This window comes from Miniopterus schreibersii (genome assembly GCF_964146895.1).
Source record: "Miniopterus schreibersii genome assembly, chromosome: 22".
NCBI classification, from domain to species: Eukaryota; Metazoa; Chordata; class Mammalia; order Chiroptera; family Miniopteridae; genus Miniopterus; species Miniopterus schreibersii.
The window spans coordinates 560990-581870 of record NC_138124.1 but is presented as its reverse complement, the minus strand read 5'-3'; the positions used below and the strand labels follow the sequence as shown (position 1 = coordinate 581870).

At 48.1% G+C, this 20881-nt stretch overlaps 1 protein-coding gene across 2 annotated transcripts in view; it reads left to right on the top strand.

Annotated features, from left to right (window-relative positions):
* Positions 1-20881, top strand: part of GABRG3 (gamma-aminobutyric acid type A receptor subunit gamma3) — a gene marked incomplete at both ends in the record, with an annotated part of 209399 nt that overhangs the window by 23366 nt on the left and 165152 nt on the right. For both annotated transcript variants that reach the window (XM_081124442.1, XM_081124441.1), the window contains one exon: positions 5717-5784. In XM_081124442.1, the coding sequence (XP_080980568.1) occupies positions 5717-5784 (68 nt within the window). The remainder of the gene's footprint in view (positions 1-5716; positions 5785-20881) is intronic.

Here is a 20881-nt window from a genome sequence, read left to right as displayed (position 1 = left end):
GTTACACTGGGTGCAGTGGCTGTGCGGGAGTGAGCCACTGTCCCCAGTGTAAGCGCCCGCGCCAACCGTAGTTGCTTTATCTCAGCGCTCAGGTTTAACCCTTTCGCAGTGCTCATCACTAGCAAGATAGTTATACAGCCGCTCTAGCGGTTAGCTAAGGGTCTAGTTTCGCTCTTGTACATGGAGATACCCAGTTTTTTCATCATCATTTGTTGAAGGGAGTGTCCTTTCCCATTATAGAATCTTGGCACCCGTGTCAAAAATCATTTGGCCGTGTGCACAAGGGTTTATTTCTGGGTTCTCTGTTCTCTTGCATAGGTTTATGTGTCTATCTTTGTGCTGCTCCTGCGTGTCTTGGTTACTGTTGCTTTGTAGTATGGTATGAAACGGGGAAGCCTGAGACTGCCACCTTCACTCTTCCTTTTTTTAAAGTTTTGCTCTTCAGGGTCCCCTGAGATTCCATATGAACTTTAGGATGGGATTTTCTGTTTCTACCCAAAGTGCATTGGTATTTTGACAGGGTTAGAATTGAACCTGTAGGATGTTTTTGGATTGTTTTGACATCTTAAAAATGTCAGTCCTTCCAGTCCATGAACACAAGACGTCTTTCCACTTACTGGTGTCGTCTTTAATTTCTCTCATCCATGTTTTGTGGTGGTCAGTGTACAAGTCCTTTGCCCCGTTGAGTTTATTTCTACATATTTTGTTCTTTTGGATGCTACTATACAGGGAACTGTTTATGTAATTTGTTTTTCACGTGGTTTATTGTTAGTGTATAGAAACACAACTGACTTTCATTGATTTTTTTTTTAATCCTGCAACTTTGATGAATTTGTTTATTAGTGATTGTGTGTGTGTGTAGAATCTTTAGAGTTTTCCATTTACAAGAAAATGTTTCTGTAAACAGATAATTTTCTTCTTTATTTGTAGTCTGGATGCCTTTAATTTTCTTTTTTGGTGTGTGCCTATTATGTTTAGGTAGTTTTCCTCTGTTGCTAGTTCATTGAAAGGTTTTTTTTATCATGAAAGGATGTTGAATTATGTCAAATACTTTTATGACTCAGTTGAGATTATCATGTTTTTTCCTTAATTCTCTTAATGTTACAGTAATTGATTTTTGTACGTTGAGCCACCTTGCATCCCAGGGCTATTTCCTACTTGTTCATGGTGTATGATAATTTTAATTTGCTGTTGAATTCTGCTTGTTAGTGTTTTATTGATAATTTCTTATCAGAATTTATCAAAGGTATTAGTCTGTTCTCCTCTCGTGGTGTCTTTGTCCAGCTTTTTAGTATCAGAGTAATGATGCCGACCTCATAGAGTGAGGTTGGGAGTTTCTCCTCCTTTGAAGTCTTTTGCATAAGCTTTGAGAGGACTGCTGTGGATTCCTCCTTAAATGTGTGATAAACATCCCAAGTGATGCCATCTGGCCCAGGCTTTTCTGTGTTAGGAGGTTTTATTACTGATTCAATCTTGTTACTAGTTAGAAGTCTGTTCAGACTTATATTTTTTCATTTTCCCACTTGGTAGGTTTATGTTTATGCAAGTGTATCCACTTATTGTAGGTTATCCAGTTAGTTGGTGCTTAATTGTTCATGTTGGTCTCATAATTTTTTATTTGTGTGACATCAGATGTAATATCCTTTCTTTCATTTATAATTCACTTAACTGGGACTTCTCCCCCTTTTTTACTTAGTCTGACTAAGGGTTTGTTAATTTTACTGATCTTTTCAAAGAATCAGTTCCTGGTTTTGTTGATTTTTTTGATTCTCTATTTTGTTTATCTCGGCTGTAATCATTATTATTTCCTCCCTTCTGCTAATTTGGTTGAGTTTGTCCTTTCTGTAGGTCCTTGAGATACTAAGTTAGATTATTGGTTTGAGATCTTTCCTTTTCTTAATGTAGGTATTTACTGCTGTAAACGTCCACCTTAGCACTCCTTTTGCTGCATCTTGTAAGTTTGGGAATACTGTGTTTTTGTTTTCATTGTTTCCAGATATTCTAAAATTCCTTTGTGATGTTTTCTTTGACTTGTTCGTTGTATAAGAGTTATTCCGCCTTGGCTGGTGTGGCCTGGTTGGTTGGGCTTTGCGGTCCCGCACCCCAAAAGGCTGCTGGTTCAATTCCTGGTCAGGGCACATGCGCAGGTGGCGGTCTGGATCCCTGGTGTGGGACGTGCAGGAGGCAGCCGAACTATAACATAGATGTTCCTCTCTCTCTAAAAGTCAATAAAAATATTTTAAAAATAAGAGAGTTATTCAATTTCCACATATTTGTGAATTTTCCTGTTTCCCCTTTCATCTTTGTTTCTAGTTTTATTACATTGTAGTTAGATAAGTTACTTCTACATATCACTTCAGTCTTCTTAAATTTGTTAAGACTCGTTTTGTGGCGTGACATGTAGACTATTCAAAGACCGTTCCATGGCCTTGGAGCAGAACTCAAATTCAGCTTTTGTTGGGTGGTGCTTTGTATTTTTGGTGCACTTGGTCTCTCGTGTTGTCCAAATCGTCTGATTCCTGTTGATCTTCTGTCTGGTTGCTCTCTCCGTAATTGAAAGTGGGTGATTGAAGGCTCCTCCTGTCAATGTGTCTAATTTATTCCCCCTCCTGTCAGTGTTTGCCTCATGTATTTGGGAGCTGATGTCAGCTGCACATGTATTCGTCACTCCTGTAGGTCCCTGGTGAACTGGCCTTTTTATCACCACATAGTGACCTTCTTTGCCTTAAAGTCTCTGTCGTCGGATTTCAGCATGGCCACCCCTGCTTTCTTTAGGTTCCCATCTGGATGGAGTATCTCCCACTCTTTCACTTTTTGCTTATGTATGTCCTTAGGTCTAATGTGCCAATACTAGGCTATGTGAAATATTTTTGCATGGACCCAGGGACTTGGCAGATTGGGAATATTAACCAAGTTTGCCCATTCTGTGCACTTTTTACCCAAATCCCTTCACCCACCCCAGCCCCATAGCCTAGTATTTTCCAAGCTGAGAAAGCATTTGAAAACACACCTCAGCTGAGGTGGTACAGGTGGACTCAGTAGAAGCCTCAGAGATGAATCCTTCACATTTCAAGAAGAGCTGGGGAGATTATTTGCAACGATGGTGATGATGGTGATATATTCCCACTGATGTCATTGTTTCTCAGAAACCCTTAGGGCTTATTACCAAAGTCAAGTTCCCAGGAGGTGGAGGGCCAGACCCTGGGCTTCGTTCCGGTGAGGCTGCAGACTCTGGGATATCCCATCTCCTCAGTCACGTTTAAACTCTTGTCTGTAACATGGGGATAGGAAGGATGTTACATGATGATTGAATGCACAGTGCCTGTTACCGTGCCATTAATAACTGTGAGCACTACTGCCGTCTGAAGGAGGCACTGCTTGAAGGAAGGAAGTTGGTGGTGGGGTGGGGCCAGTCTGCTAATGCATCGTATTGCCCAGTGCACTCAGTTCAGGGAAAGGAAGGGGCAGTAAGCTGGGGACCGAGATCAGATAACCCCCCACTCCTTTCCTGAAAGGCAGGGAGGTCAGAAGGGGGCTCCCAGCTATTGGCAGAGCCTTCGATTGAAGTCTCAGGAGCATGAGGGTTGGTATTATTTGTTCCTCCTTTTTTATGTTTAAATATTTCTATCAGTATATTCAAACTGTTCATGAGAAAACAGAAATTTAAGTCGCTAGGGTGACTTTTAGATGTAAGCATTACTTGGAAGGTGACACATGCAAGACTTGGGCGTTCTTTTCTGTGTCTACCTCCATGGTCCCAACAGCCAGAGCAAAACATTCACTGAGCACCTACTGTGTGCTTCACAGCAATCTGACCCACCTCTCTCAGCTCCCATCTTGAGTCAGGTTCTATCGTCAGCTCTTCTTACACATAGGGAGACTGAGGCACAGAGATGTGAAGAAACTTCTCAAGAGTACAGACGTGGGGAGCAGCGGAGCCCCACTTGGCAGCCAGGCAGCCAGCCCTGCTGGCTGCATCGCCTCACTTGGCTTGTCTGCTTGGCGTTCCCTGGGGTCTCCCTTCCTCGTCCGTATTGCCCCCCGTCTGGGGCAGCTCATTAGGGATCACCTCCATGGACAGCTGTCATCACCTGCATTTCCCTACTCCTCACTTTCTGTCCCGTCAGCACGTACCAGCCCCGTGTCTCCTCTTTCCCCATCTGTGTCCCTGCCATTGTCTGTTCCCATGTTTTATGAGGGACTATGAGTGGTTGCATTGGCTCCCCCAGGGCCACTTTCAGCTTTCTCCTCTCCCAGGGAGTGAATATAATTTTCGTGGAGTGTCCTTGTCTAGCATGAAATCTCATCTGCCCTTTGCCCACGGGATGGTTTGGGGCCACCCATAGTTGTTAGGTTCCGGGACACATGTTAAAACCATTTCTCTTCCTGCTGCAGTTTGCAGTCTCACGTGCACATTTAATGTGTAAAGTTCAGGTAAATATCACAGCATAAAGCCGCAGTTTTCAGGAACTGTGGTTGTGAGTGTACAGCAAGAGCCCACCGTGGCCTGGGATCTGTGGCTGATGCTGTGGGAAGGGGTGGCATGAACCACGTGGACCCCTCTCTGAGCACCCGTCCTCTCATTGGGAATATTACAGGTGCTCATAGTACATGGAGTTGTTGGCCTGTTTTCCAAAATGCCAACAGCTGGAAAATGCGGCTCAGCAGCAGACTGTTGGGTGCGCAGTTTAACTAGAGACTGCGCGCTCAGAAGTGCCACTCGTAGCTCCAGAAGAGGGGCTCAAAGGTTCGCATGTGAATGGCTGTTACTTGGCGAAGCCGAAGGGGGCTCATTGGATTCATTGCAGATACAATCACCTTGTCTTCCTAGAAACAGCCCAGTTCATGTGCAGAGGTTCAGGGGCCTGTCCATTTTCTCCTGGGCAGGAATTGTGACATCGAGGCTGTCCTGCCTTTTATCAGGGACTGAGTGAGGAGGAAAAGGAGCCCTGCAGAGAGCCTGTGCCCCAACCCAGGGGTCTGCCTCTCAGCCATTTCCTTGCTGGTCTCCCCAGTTCCACAGCTACCAAGGAAAGAGAACCTGGTTCTTTCAGGTAAAATGAACCGGTTTTGCCTGTGATGCACAATGTTAGGGTTACAGTTTCTCATTATGTAAATTTTATGCCCTCATAGTTGAAACCATAGTTCCTTGACTTACTAAAGTGTTATTCTTGTCTGAGTTGTAGGATTTTAAGTCTGTGGTGTGAGTGTGTGTGTGTGTGTGTGTGTCTTTAAGCCACAGTGACCATCATAATCAGTGTTTGACCCTCATAATCAGTATTTCTTACCCTTTTCTGCTGTGTGTACTCTCCCAATCTTTGCTTTGGAACAATAACGAGGCAGCCAGGTGATGGATAAACATGAGCCATCCTGATACTGTAGCAAGATGCTGGTATTAAATTACTATGCAGTGTTTTATATTTTATGTTTTTATATTTTCTTTGCCATATAATCAGCCTAACACGTCACAGAATATCTTTATAGCCATTTATCAAATACATGTGCTCTTTTCCTGGAACTTATTAAATACAAGTAAGAACCTTACCTCCTCTGAGAACTTTAGAAAGAAAGACAAGCAGGGTGTGAATCGTAACTGCGGTGCAAGTCCCCCCTTCAGCAGCCCCGGGAGGCGCGGGTACGTGAGGCAGAGGAGTTGAGTAGCGCTCTCCTCGGTCCCTCAGGCACAAGTATTAATACATGTGTGTTTTCTCTACAGTGAAACCGACCGTAATCGATGTTGACATCTATGTTAACAGCATTGGTCCTGTGTCATCAATAAACATGGTAAGAAATTATTTTTTCTGATCTGATGGAGTGATTCACTTCTTGCTGATATTCTCATTGTGGATTTCTGTGCGTGATTTCTCAAGCGGGTCATGGCTCATGGTTGGCTTCATAACTCGGTAGCGTGTGTTGGTAGCTTAAGTGTTGATAGTGGCAGAAGCCAGGGATGGCGCTGTGATGGTGTCAGTGAGACCTCCCTCCAGTGACCCAGCACGTCTCGCCCCTTCGCCACACGTTACCGCGTGCAGATTTTCAGATGAGATGATTTGCAATCATGCGACTATAGGCGATCTCTGGCCTCATTAATACTAGACATGGATACAAATGACAGCTCTTTGAGTCTTAGTTTATTTTTTCAAGCTCCAAAGACCCGCCTTTTAGTGTTTCTCAGAAAAAGATCTGAGGTTGCACGGCTCATACTCTGTCTGTAGTTCAAACTCTGAGGGTCAATAAGGTGCCTTTTTTTTTTTCACAGGAGAAACTATGGCATTAAGTACAGGGTGTCCCCCAAAAATGTAGACACACTTTGACGAATTATAAAGTCAGCGTTTATTAACATACAGCTAATTTTCAAAATTTAAAACAGTCTACAGAAATGAATATTTTTTGGTCAACATTTTCAAACTGATGCCCATTCTAGCCCAGGCCCTGCCGATAATTCAAAGCACAGGAATCTCCAACATTTAGAACCATTCTGTTAGGTAGTTGTGCGCTCTCATTTGTCCATCAACTGTTGCTGGTTTTGTACCGTAAATTCGCTCTTTTATGTGTCCCCAATAAAAAGTCTAGTGGATAAATTTTCCTTGTCAAAGCTTAGTCTGGCATCACCCATTATTTCAAACAATTGAAACATGGAAAGGAGTGAAAATTAAGTGAGTTATTGGCTGTTAAAGTGTGTATACATTTTTGGGACACCCTATATATGATTTCCCCAGGTAGTGTACTTTCACAGACCTGGAGGGAAAATGAGCTCTAGAAGTAACTGCCTACAGTGCAGAAGGGGCCTCCATGTAAGGCTGAGCTGCCAGGGACCTGCTGGTGTGTTGGGACACATCAGCATGGACGTGCCCTGCGGCCACCTCTGAGCAGGCCATGCCAGTGCAGACGCAGGCTGCAGCTCCCACACGCTGGGGCCTGCTTTCCACTTTGCTGTACCCCGGCCCCTGGGTTTGGGGGTGACGTGAGCTGAGGGTGGGAACTGCCCAAATTCTGATGTACACGCTGTCCTTCTATCACGACTTTCTGTGGTGGAGATTGAAATTAGTAGCAGATCATTTTATGGCCAGATGTTACAAGTGCTCATGTTTTCTCTGATGATATAAAGGTGCCATCCATGTGAGGGTAAAATTATATCTATGGGGATGAGGCCTCAGCAAAGAGGTGGCATGAATAGAGGGGGTTCATGTCACGCGACTGTGGGCTGCGATTGTAAAATGTCCGTTGTCAGTGTCCATTTGCCTCCCTGGTTAGTAGTTGTTCAGTTGATTATGTTGATCGCATGAAGAGAGTAGTCGCATCTTTGTTTCTGATTCTGGAGTTCTGTTTTCTTACATCAATTCCATGCAGTTTATTCAGCACCTTTGTGTCCAGCATTAATTTGCATCTAACACTGGGAAAGAACTGCCTGTGTAGATGTATAGTTACAAAGTTATTGTAGGACAGGCGCTGGGTTTTGTACAGCTGGGGATTTTCATGAACTCCTGCAATTCTGACAGCTACTTGGGGCCCAAGGTTGAGCTTTGCTGCTGGAATTGATAAAAAGTTCTGCATGGCGATGACAGGCTGTGCAGGAGGAGGCTGAGTGAGTTGCGATCGCCACCGGTGACCAGAACTCCTCCAGCAGCAGGCCCCTCCTGGGACAGCCGGCAGCAGTCAGAACAGAATTCTCTGATGGGGGCTTTTTAACCCAGAACTTGGCAGAATGGGCAGGAGTTTGTGGTTTGGGACAGTGTGGGAAGGCCCCTGATAAAAGGCAGGACCAGGGGGACGGGGTGTCGCCTGGTTAGAGGAGGGCAGATATGCTGGTCCAGTGCTGCTGGGCAGCTGGGCAGCACCCTGAGCAGCAGGGACCCGGGCCCTGCAGGCTCCATGAAGAGTTGGCTTCCCCCTTAGGTCTGCTATGCCAGATCTTGGAGTTTGGGGAGAGTACAGGCCCACTTTCTTCCGACTGTGCAGGTCAACTTTTATCAGATAAATTCAAATCCAGCAAGATCCCTAGTCAGACCCCCTTCCTCCCTTTCAAAGAAAAAAACCCTACATGGCACAGAGCTTATGTTATGACTTTAAATCATTATTAAAATCATTAACTCTGACTCCTCATCAAGGGTGAGGAATGATCTTAATCAGAATGGTCTGTGGCACTGAGAGACCTCCGTCACCTGAGAAAGACCCATAATCAGAATGGTCTGTGGCACCGAGAGACCTCTGTCACCTGCGAAAGACCCACAATCAGAATGGCCTGTGGCACTGAGAAACCTCCATAGCCCGAGAAAGGCACACGAGCCTCAGTATGTGCTACGTCCTGAGGCAGATACAAGTTATGGATGTTGGATTTTTTTTAACCCTCACCCGAGAATACGCTTTTATTGATGGGGGTGGGGGGGGGGAGAGAAATATCGATTGTTTGCCTCATGTGTGTGCCCAGAGCAGGGACTGAACCTGTTTTACCTTCCCAGGAAGGTCTCCCTCATTCAGACAGTGTCCCTCCCTCTCCCACACCTGCCGTCCGCACTCGGTTTGCTTGGGCCTCCTTCCCTCATTATCTGTTCTCTCTGCTCCGGCGTGCAGCTGCCTACGTCCGTGCACTTGGTGTTACCTGTGGCTCAGGACTGGAGGACAGGGCCTGGCCTGGGAGGATGAGGTGCGTGTCCCTGGTGAGTGGGCATCTGGGTGACCCACCACCATTGGCTGCCAGGTGCCCAGGCTGGGAGGATCCTGCCACACACTTCAGTCTGCACAGCCTCACTGCCCACGATTTCCTTGTCCACCCAGAGCACTACACGTTCTTCGAAAGGACAGACGTGGGGCAAAACAAGTGGCCGGGCCTTGGAGGTGGGTGCCCCGAGCTCCTGCTGGGCAGAGCCCAGTGCTGCCGGGTCGCTGACTCGCCCACTGGAAACTGCGGCGCTGAGCATGTTGCTGGGGAGTAGAGACCTGTGCCCGAGGGACCTCTCTGGTCTCTGCCACAGGGAACACCCTGTGATTTAGGAGCCCAGACACACAGGGGAAATCTGATTTTATAACACTGAAGAAACTCCTAAAATTCCTACCAACAATTATTTTGCCAGCCACTCACCTTTTCCTTCCAGGCTCTCTAGCCTCCCTCCTCTCGTAATACTGACTCTAAAGATAGATTGGTCCTTGGAGTGGTGCGAGGAAATGGAAATGGAGCGGCATTATCACAGAAAGCAGTACAACAGCGTTTTCTTTTATTTTTACCTTCAGGGTTATAAGATAGAGATTTTGAGAAAGACGGTTGAATGAGGAAAGCAATTAAGGTTTAAGCGTTTGAAAGACACCTACATGAGATGAAAGAGTGACTCTGTGAGGTTCATTCCCCTCTCCTCCTCCTGCAACTGTCCAGCCTCGGAGGGGCTGGCTGTCTGTGCTGTGCCCACAGGTGGCATGCTCCCAGCTCCCCGTGTTCAGCAGCATTCAGACTGGACATACTGAGACTCTCTCCACCTCTCCAGCAGTGACGACCCGGGAGTGAAAGGCACTGAAGGGAGAGGACTTGGATGCTGTGAGCACCAGACATAATGCTCCTTTTTAAAAAATCTTATAATATGAGCATCTTGTGAAGTTTTCTTAGTCCAAGCTGCAGGTGTGATTTCTGAGTTCACCTGGATCTCAGGTCCCAACCAAGCAGTAACTCCTCCCTCAGCACCTTCTTACCTCCTAACCTGTGCCTCCAGACTTCCCTTTTGGGTTTCCATGCTCTCAGCAACCTATTCATTTACAAAACCAGCCAGCCCAGTCTGGGGCATTGTCAGTCTTCTGAACGTGTCTCATCACCAGGTGGGCTGGGCAGGTGGGTCTCCCTGGGCACCTGCAGGAAGACATAGCAAGAGGAGTGGCCCCACCTGTCCCAGGACTCCGGTCACTGCAGTCCCTCTGGCAGAGCTGTCCTGTCCTGGGGCAGTACAGACACTCTTCTGATAGGTCTTCCTGTGACTGAAGGAGCAGCGACACCCTTGAAAAGATTCCTGCTCCACCGTGCAGGGCAGGCCTCCTATTTGGATCTTATTTTGTGGTGTTTGGTTTCTTTAGAGGAAACAGAGGCAGAGTGTCAAAGCTGACCTCCGTGAGTGGGGTTCTTGGAGACCAGCCTGTGTGTGAGGACACAGCACTGGTGATCCAGCTTGACCATCCCCATGGGTCCCCTTGTGTCTCCTCTCTCATCTGCTGATGGAAGACCTCGTTCCCCGTGGATTTTCACCTGGACCAGAAAATTTCAACAGCTTTACAATGCTCCCCCCCCACCACCCCTTTTCCTAAATTCTTACAGAGAACCCAAGGATATAAAACAGATGAGAGCTGGAGGAGGGATCTGGAGCCTCCACCTGGCCGTGGATGTCAGGCTATCCACAGGTTCCTGGGACACTGTCCCTTGGCTGGTGCCATTGCCCCACCAGGAGTGTTCTGCTCCTTTCTGCCTGTATGTGTCTGCCCTCCACTCGGAGGCGGCCTTCACCATCCCTCTGGGTTGCGTGGGTCTCTCCCCGGGACCACAGAGCCCTGTCCAGATGTGCTGCATATCTGCCAGGTGACGCTGTCAACTTCCTCTCTGTAGGTCTGTGTGTTGTACTTGGTCATAGCTGTGAAGGTGGGGATCATATGTCTGTCACCAGCCACTGGCTTTGTGACCGGCACTCAGCCAATGTTCAATAACTCCCTTTTATTCCAACTGAATCCACCAACTTGTGTGGCCTCTTTTGTTGCCTGGGAGCCACTCTGCCTGGACTAGAGCAGAATGGAGGAGGAGCTTTGCAGCCACATAAGGACAGAGCTGGGCCTTGATCAGAGGTCAGTGGAGGTTCCGTGTGGAGCTTCACACCTGCGGGGTGGAGCTGAAGTTAACCAGTACAGGGGTAGACAGGGCAGCAGTGCAGGGACCTCCTGCCGAGTGTGCGGGCACATCCCAGATACTCAGAGAGGGTGAGGAATCCTGCCAGCTCCGACCAGGGAGCAGACTTTAGAAAGTGGGTCCCTGCCTGGCCAGGTGTGGCTCAGCAGTTGAGCATTGACCTAGGATCCACGGGATCGTGGTTCGATTCCTGGTCTGGGCACATGCCTGGGTTGTGGGCTCGATTCCCAGTGGGGGGCATGCAGGAGGCAGCTGATCAATGACTCTCTCATCATTGATGTTTCTGTCTCTTTCTCGCCCTCTCCTTTTCTCTCTCTGAAATCAATAAAGATATGTTTAAAAAAAAAAAAAGAAAGTGGGTCCCTGTTGCTCTGCATGCAGCCTTGCTGATCTCTCCACCACCCCCTCTGGAGCGGAGCCAGCGTCTCCTGTGAGATCAGCTATCAAGACTGAGTGAAGGGAGATGTGCTTTGGAAGCATCAGTTTAAGCAGCGTTTGGGTGCAGCACAAAACCATAAACCTGCTGAAATGCTGGGTGTGGGGGACGCCAGCTGCTGCACGACTTTGCTTTAGCAAAGCAGGTGAGCGTTCACCGGAGAAGAGAGGAGCTGACACCACTGATTTCCCAACTCAGCTCGCGCCCACTGCTTACCGCATCTCCTCACTCAGTTGCAGAGCCCAAGGTTGGGGTTTCCCATCTTTTCAGAGACAGGGAACCCAGTGCAGTCAGACACTGGCCGCAGACCCACACCCAGCCCTGTCCCCTCCAGAGCCCTGCATGGTGGTCTCCTCTTCACAGCAAAACTGAATCCCTGCCAACCAGCCAATTCATTTAAGTGCACAGAGAGGCCCTGGCTACCTGTGGAGCAGTCTCAGCCTCCTCATTTGCAAATAGTGATGCCAGGAAAAGCAGGTGGCGGGTGCCAGCTTTCCCTGCAGAGAGAGCAGAGTGGAGACTAGGAGCGGCAGCCAGCCCCAAAGCCTTATGCGCGTCCTCATATTGTTGCTGGCCCCTCCATGTTTCTGTGGCTCACTCCTGTGTCCTCTAGCATGTGACGGCGGTGTGGGACCTCTTCTGCTGTATGGTGGTCACCAGCCTGCCCTGTCTCCTCTCCAGGGGAAGCTGATTCTTATACTTATTTGGTTCTTTAATGCCGTTGATAGGAAATTCTTTGAATTTCAGTTTCAAAGTCACCTTGTGTTCATGCGTCCTTGCTCTTGGATGTGGGAGGTGTGTGTTCTTGAGGCCTGGAGATAGGCACATGCTTTGAAAACACAGCTCCAGGCTGTGGCCCGGTAGCTCAGTTGGTTAGGATGCTGTTCCCATATTCCAAGGTTGCAGGTTCGATCCCCAGTCAGGGCACATACAAGACTCTCCTTCCTTCTCTCTGTAAAAAAAAGTCCAATATAAACAAATAAAATCCAATACATTGGGAATTGGTAGGCGGCTATGCTCTGAAGGAACATCTGGTCTGGTTCTTGTCTTCAGTGAGACATCCAGCCTCACATCACTGGCATCTATAGGAATACAAAGTCCTGGGTGCACTTGTATGTACAGGGTTCCAATCACCCCACAGATCCCTGTGCTCATCTACAGGCTCCCTGAGGGGCGCAGCCAGGCCTCCATTTCTGCGATTCCTAGGCTCTGTCATTTTCAGGAACAAAGATGTGCCCACGCCTGGCTCGCAGGAGCCCTGAGGTCACGTGATAATTAACTATACTGATCAGATACGTGTTCCTGATTCCTGGTCTCCTATGTCTGCCGCATGTGGAAAAGTTTAGCTAAAAGATGAGTCCCTTTCATATCGATGTTCCATTGACTGAATCAGGAAAAGGGAGTTGTAAGTACTGGAGACATGTTTGCAGTACACAGTTTTAAGCTTTGCAAGCGTCCTTAGTAAAACAGTTTTTAGCTGCTGAGACTTATTCTCAGGCCGTTTTTTAAAAGAAATAGCTGTTGGGCAGCCACCCACTAGGCAGACCGGGGAGAGGCAGCACTGATCTGTTTTTGAGCTAAAGGAGAGGTCAGATGAATGCCCTCTGTCTAGGCGACAACATTTAATCGTGCACTTTATCTTTATTTGGCTATATTACGTTTTAATCAGAAGTCATCTTGCTAAATGTTTTGAACCAGATAAGAATTTAATTTGTGGAACAACTGAATTACAGGTAGTGAGAGAATCAGATGAGCAGGGGTTCGGACAAATGGCCTGAGGACTGCTCATTTATATTCAGTAAAGTGATGACAGACAGGTGATGGGGGGCGAGGCGACTCCCTGGGAGGGGACGGAGGGCCGCTCCGTTGGGAGTGTGGGGCGCAGGAGAGGTGCCTGGGGCCTGGGAAGAGGCTCTGGCCCAGGGTGCAGTAGGGATGGGCAGAGGGATCCCACGCCCGCACGAGGGCTGCCCCACTGGAGTTAGGATGCTGCCTCTTACGTGCTCACTGCTCGGCTGGGGCCTAGACACCCAGCCTCTCTCTGTCTCTCTCTCTTCCTAAGAGGGGCCATGACAAAGTGTGAGACACGCTAACCTTGCAGTGTCTAGCTCAGCAGCTCATTACTTCCCGGGGCCTTATCTGTCACTCTGCTGAGTTGGGGATCAGCTGCGGTCATTTAGACCTGCACACATGATGGGTGGGGGCCTGCAAAAGGGACTGCAGAGACCCCGAGATGGGAGCCTCGTTGGTTGTGGAGTAAGACAAACCTGGGCTCAAGTTCTAACTCCCAGTGACTGAATATCACGCTTCTCATGTCCTGAATGTGAAAAGTGAGCACAATAAAACACCTGTTTTCACATGAACTTAGCACCACACCAGGTGCTGCACATGTAAGTGTATGTGTAGTTCAGTAACTAACAGGTAGATCCTTAGAGTGAGTAAGAGGGGGCTGAACTGCAAATCGTACCAGACGAGGGAAGTAGGGTGTGCAGGGTGCACTGGAGTTTAGTCAGGAGGAGGCAGGCGCAGTAGAGGGGACGGAGCTTTAAGAGCCAGGAGCGGCCAGCACATCCCTGAGATGCCAGGACGCCACTGTGCTCTCCCCAGCCTCTGCCTTATGTGTTAAACTCTGTTGCAGACAGGTCAGCCTGGGTCAGTGAGATAGTCGCACCACGTGCCTCCAATGGTTTCCCGTGTGTGCCGAGTAAGACCTGTTATAAATGAGTTTCTCTCCTGTTCTGAGCTGGGACTTTTCTGTGGCCAAGGTGAAGCCAGAGCATTGGCAGAGGAAAGACAGTTTAAATGCAGTCTGTGGTGCACCTGACCCTTCTAATACTGTGTGTATGCAGGTTCCTAAGGGAGAATCTGTGTTGATAATGGGTGTGGACCCAGGTAGCTCCCACTGGAGCTCAGAGGGCACACGAAGAGGTCCCTGCTTTGTGTCTTCTGTGATGCATTTGCCTCACACGATTTCCTCTCCTCATGCTCCCAAAACTGCCTCTCTGCTCCTGAACCGGTGGCCTTGACTTTGGATGCTAAGGACTCATCAGTACACAGAGTAACATGCACTGTTAGAGGCAGTACTTAAAGAAATTAACTTATTATTTTCTAATAACCTGATTATACACTGAAAAAACTGTAAGGAGACAGTGAAAAACTTGGATAATGATAGAGATTATTAAAGGTTTGAGAGCAAAAATAAGAGTATTCTCAAAAGTCAGTAAGGAAAAAATCATCACCCCAGATGTACTGGGAAAAAGATTTTTAAAAAATTCACAAGAGAAGAATCACTAACAGAAAATAAAGATAGGAGACAGTGATTAAATCAGTGATCAAAGAAAGTGACTAGCAAATATCGATTGAGCACCTTCTCTGGGTGAGGCATTGTTTTAGGTGCTGAAATAAAAATTAATCCCAGAAGTTCAGTGGGAATGGCCAGGATGTTCTCAGAGGTGACACCAGGCTGGAAAGGCTGTGGGAAGAGGGGAGGCATGTTGTCCAGTGTTGGCGGGAGAACGGAGCTGGGTTTGTGGAGAGATCCTGAGAAGCCCCTGCTTGGAAGTACATCCTGACACATCTGTAGACATGTCATACACGGGAGCCCTGGGCCAGCCACAGGGACACCCACCGCAGTCGTAAAACCAGTAGACACGCATGATGTCAGATGGGGGGACGAGTTTTCATTATAATCGTCACACGTATTCTGCTGTAACTGAAGCTCTGTAATACCATGGATTTTCACGGGGGGGTTTAGTCCTTCATTCCAACTCTTCCTCAGACCCAAGACTCTGACCAGGAAAAAGCCACAGCGAGTCACCTAGTTGTGTGTGTACAAGCACTGGGACCTTCCTCAGCACCCACACCACAGAAATGCTCACCTCTCCCTTAGACTCTGTGCTCTTCTGGCTTATTCCAAAGGGGCGAGACCCTGAGGCAGAAATTGGAGTAGATGGAGCTTTTCTAGGCCAGGTGGACAGACCCTGTCCGCCTTGAAGGACTCGGTTCCATTTCTTTGGTCACCAGGCTTTTAGCTCGGGTTCTTCCCAAGGGCACTTGTCCATCTTACCTAGGAACACTGGGCCTCACTGGTCTATAGGGAGGGAACACTCCCCTCTCTATGCCTGCCCCGAGGTGACCGACAGCTCCACTGAAGACTCATTCTAATTGGGTCCTTGGCACCAGGAGGGTCAGCATAGTCATCTGACACACAGTTTAATGGGATGAAATCATTCCTGCTCCTCCAGTAGAGAGTGTTTCCTTGAATCCAATGAACAGGAAGGCTTCCATCCTGTGGCTATTTATGCTTTTGGTTTTCAAGAGAAAATGGCAAATGACAGAGAACTAGAATGTTGGAGATTTATTAAAACGAAGGACTTCGAGGGGAGGTCTCACCATGTCACTGTGGTTTGCTCATTCACCTGTGTCTGCAGGGCTGCACAGTCCTGAGGCTGTGCCTGTGCAGCTGGGAAATACCTGGGCGCTGGAATGAGGAGGTGCGTGCTGGTCCCCAGGTTGCCCCGGCGCTCACCTCGTGTGCGGCCTCCTGGCTATCCTATGTAACACGTGGTGCTGCCCTAAAGGATTTTACCTTGGACTCGTTCTCCAGAAAAACCCTGCTGGCTGGTGGATGGAGACAGTGAGTTCGACACATTTGCCATGTGATCTAAATGCAGAAGGCTGAGTTCACTCACCTGAAAGAAGCTCCAGGACCAAGTACAGAGAACGAGCCATCCAGAACCAAGCCCTTGGCATCCCACTGCCATGGTGAAGCCAGGAGGGGCTTTGCTCTGCCCTGTAGCCAGGCTGGCGGAATGACAGAGTGTGCGAGGTCACCTGGGAAGCTGCTATTGTATTGGTCATGCTCATGGGGACTCAGGGAGATTTCCAGAGCTGGAGGCGGGCAGACTTGGGTGTGTCTGTGGACTCACTGAAGAGGATGCTGATCCGCTCCTACTGCAGACACCTGTGGCATCCCATCCCATCTTTCTGAACCCCCACAATGACTCATGATGAGCCATCAGACCACACAGACCTTAAATGCGCCAAGTAAAACGAGAGGCGTGTTGATTTCCCCAGGAAGTCCAGGTTCCAGCCTGCCTGCACCCGAGAGCGGAGCAGATGGTGATGACAGTCCTTGCCCAGCTCTGCTCGGAGGAGCTACAGATGGCAGAGACTTCTGAATAATTGTGGACACGAGTGAAGATTTTTGCATGCTTTCATTTAAGTTTAGACACTCCCTGTGGGGTGAAACACTCTGCGGAGGTCTGCGTCATCTGGTCTCTCATTTGACTAAGCTCTTGGGAACCTGTGGCACTGGAAGTGAGCCACGTCTTGCTCACCCAGAAGTCACAGCATCTCCGAATCTGGGAAGTTAATTTATAAATCCCAAACTTCTGGCTACACATCCAGTTTCCCGTCATGGTTTTCGTCTGTTCCTGTCTGTTAAAGGTCTTTAAAAATATCAAATTGTCATAATGGAAACTGCCAGCCACCAGCTCATAAATAATTTCAGTAGCCAGGTAGGTGCACTTTCTGGGCGTGTCCTTGTAGTTCTCAGGACTAATTCAGGCTGTGAGAGTTCAGCCTGCTCACTGGCTTGCTCAGAATGGATAAGGGATCAGCACTGCGGGTAACCATGGCATTTTGTGTAAAATAAAGTTGCTTTTTAACTGCTTTTGTATTGCTACAGTGTTTTTTATTTCTTTTCCAGCTTTATTGAAGTATGATTGACACAAACACTGTGTAAGTCAGAGGTTTACAAGGGGTTGATTTGATCCACTTATAAATTGCATACTGATGGCTCTGTAACGTTAACCACCAGCTCCATCGCATCCCATAGTACCGTGCGATGCACTTTCAAAAAGCGTGTCGGCTAAATGCAGCCATTGTCATCAGTGAAGCTGGGTCTGTGCAGCCCACCATAAACAAATGTTGTGTTTTGTTTTTATTTATTTTTTCAGTTACAGTTGACATACAATATTATATTAGTCTCAGGCATACACCATAGTGATACATCTTATGAAGCGATCACCCCGATAAGTCTAGTACTCACCTGGCACCGTACACAGTAAATCCTTTCAGGTTAGTGTTTTGGATTTCTTTGGATATAAACCTAGCTGGGTGGAATGCTGGGTTACATGGTAGTTTTATTTTTAATTTTTTAAAAAATTTATCTTTATCGTTGAAAGTATTACACATGTTCCCTATTTTTAATTTTTTGAGGAACCTCCACACTATTTTCCATAGTGGCTGCACCAGGCTGCATTCCCACCAGCAGTGCACCAGGGTCCCCTTTCTCCACACCCTCGCCAGCACTTGTCATTTATCGATTGGTCGATGTAGCCATTCTGACAGGTGTGAGGTGATACCTCATCAGGGTTTTAATTTGCATGTCTGGTGATGAGTGTGCAATCACTAATTGAGCGTCTTTACACATGTCCGTTGGCCATCTGTATGTCCGCTTTGCTAAAATGTCTATTTAGGTCCTCTGTCCATTTTAAAATCAGATTGGGGGTTTTTTCCTGGTGGTAAGTTGTGTGAGCTTCTTATATTTTTTGGATGTTAACCCCTTATCTGTGTGTCATTGGTGAATATGTCCTCCCATACAGTGTGTTGTCTTTCGATTTGTTGACGGTTTCTTTGTTGTGTAAAAACTTTCTGGTGCGATGTAGCCCCATTTGTTTATTTTCCTTTTGTTTCCCTTGCCCGGGGAGACATAAAAAAATGTTACTAAGAGGGATGCCAGAGAGTTTAGCAAACAGATTTTGGATCATGTGGCCACTCTTAAAAGTCTAGACCTTGATTTGTCCATTAAGGAAAAATAAGCTGCTGTAAGGAGGCAGCCCAAGTAGTTTAGTGATTTGAAGATACAGAAATGTGTCATCGGGGATTCTGAGGTAAGCAGCCCAGGCTGGTGGCTGCTCTTCCCATCAGTCATTCAGGGAGGCAGGCTGACAGGGCACAGACTGCCGTTCCCAACATGTGAGTCAGAGCCCTAGGGTGCTTCCTGCTCCTGTCCCGTTTCCCCTGGGGAGACCCACGTCCCATATGTCCCAGGCTAGAGTCAGCTGCCAGGGTCTCAGAAATGGGTTCCCGTTGGCAGATGACTCCTCCCTGCAGCCCCTCCTGTCACAGAAAACTGGGGATGGATATTGGGGGGCAAATACCAGCCTCCTCCACAACTGGTTCAGTTTACAGGCTAAATCGCAGTTACAGGAATAGCATGCTGGCCTTTCATTTCTGAATTGCGGTTGAGACCTGGGATAACTTTAGCCTTTATTCCAGTCTGAAAATCTGGTTCACTAAAGATGGAGTCAAGAATGTATTTCCAATAGCCACTCTATCATTATTTTATAACAGTTTCTAAACCCAGGCCCCTGTAGCATTTCTGTCACTGTCGTGTTCACAGTGGAGTTGTCCCAACCATGCTGTGACTGTGCCCAGGGCGACTTGCTGGGCAGGCCCAGTCCTTCTCGTTTCCTCCTTGGCAGTGCGCACAGTTCTCAGACGTACAGCTGTATGGGTATAAACATGTCGGGTTATTCTGACTATCTGGATTTGCTTTAAACGTGATACTAGCAGGGGGCCACAACAGGTGAGCCCCACATCCTCTGGCTCCACTGGGGAAGTCAGCCAAATGTTTATTCCCAGGGCCAGTCTCAAAGAGGAGACTAAAATTCCGTCCACATCAATCAACATCTGGATGCCGGCTGCCTTCTTCTCTCACTGTCAGGAAACTTGAAGTTCGGCAAACACCCTTTCCATCTCCAGCCCAGGTGTCCAGGAGAGGAGGCATGTTCCCAGACTGTGGCCTCCCCAGGGCATGAAGGTAGATTATGCAGAGGGAACGGACTTGCACCGGGTGCATGGCGTTTGCCCACCTGGCGACGGGCCGGCTCTGCAGAAAGATGCAGTTAGATTCTCGAATCAGCAGGTGGCACCGCAGAGACTGCAGATTCCACCAATCGCCAGGCTGCTGCCAAGGCCTGTGTTCGAGCCTTGTCTTCTCTGCGTAAGTGCCTGTATTTCCCAGCAGTGAAGCCTGCTGTTCCTAGCACCTCTCTCTGGTCAGAGCTTTTTGGAGAAAGAATATCGTTCCCCTCTCTATGAACAGGTATTGTTGCATTAACTCGTCACTGTTATAAAGTTAAATGCTGGAATGCCGGCGGTGCGTAGAGGCTGCGAACCAGGAGGTGGGTAACAGGGGAGACAATATGATGCTTAGACGTGCATCAGTGTGGGAGACCCTGGGGAGGCTCTCGCATGTGGTTGGTTTATAAATTTCCACGTCGAACCACTGCAGTCATGAACTTTGACAAGAGGAAAACCTAGATTATTCGAACTTTCTCATAAACAGAAACCTCCTGTGCCTGCGGGAAGGCAGGTGGTCACCCACGTGGTCGCACCCACGCCTGTCTGCTCCCTTGCGGGCTGGGCTTACACAGTTGCGGTGGCTGCTCTGGGGACGCTCGCTGGGAGCAGTGGGCAGCTCTCCTGGCTCCATGAACGAGCAGACTGTGTTCTTGCCACACCCTGCCCACAAGGACTCCGCTCTGCTGCAGGAGGTCCCTGAGATTTCCAGAACGCAGGCGGATCTGTGCGTTAGAGCAGCACTGTCCCACCAGCACTGCGGAGTGACGGCGCTAAGTATTGGTGGCGTGAGAATGATACAGAGACCATTCTTGAAGGCACCTGCTCCAAAGGGACATCCAGTGCTAAGGGAGCAGGGCCTAGGCTGCGTGGATCACACTGGGGCTGAGGGAGTGTGAGGAAGGAGAGACTTTCTTTCCTGTGAGCTCCACACGGCCAGTCTTTTACTCTGTGCACTTGGCAGTAGATGGACCCATAGCGCCGACCTCCCTGCTCTGTCAGGGATGGAGCTCTTGGGTCTGGTGTGTGTTTCTGTCTTCAGCTCTCTGTCTGCTGGTAGTTCTGACTATAGTCCCATCATTTCTCCTCTGTGGTCCTAATGGGACTTCGTGTTTCCAGGGAGGCCACTTAATGCTGTTAAATATTCTGTAGTTGACTTCCTGAGGTGGACACAAGCACCTCACACAACTCAAATGAGTAAAGCCGCAGTAAAGCACTTGAGTTTAATAGACAAGAGGGTCCCGATACGAGGTGGAAACATGGTTGGGCAAAAGTCGGTTTACAGTGGCTCACATGGAAAATAATACAGTAATCAATAAATAATCATCTAAGAATGAACCCTGTTTCACGTACTCACAGCTGTAACCTACTTTTGCCCCGCCCTATATATTAGGGACGAGACAAGGTGCTGTTGCTACCCTGTGTTTAATTGTCCTTTCAATAAAGGTTAGTAAGATACAGACACGTGGGTCCCTCAGAGAAGCCCCGAGAGGTAAGTCACACAAAAGGTCACGTTTTTTGTCTCACACCCTGTCCTGGGCTGGGTGGGCTCTGAACTCAGCCATCTATCTAGTTAGGGTTTTTAATAAGTCTGTGATGAAGCTGTTTCATTCAGGTGACAGGTCTTCTGTTGTTGTTCTTAGAATTAAACGGCAGATATTACCAGTCACCTGGAAACCAAACTGTGGTGCATGAAAGCTCAGATT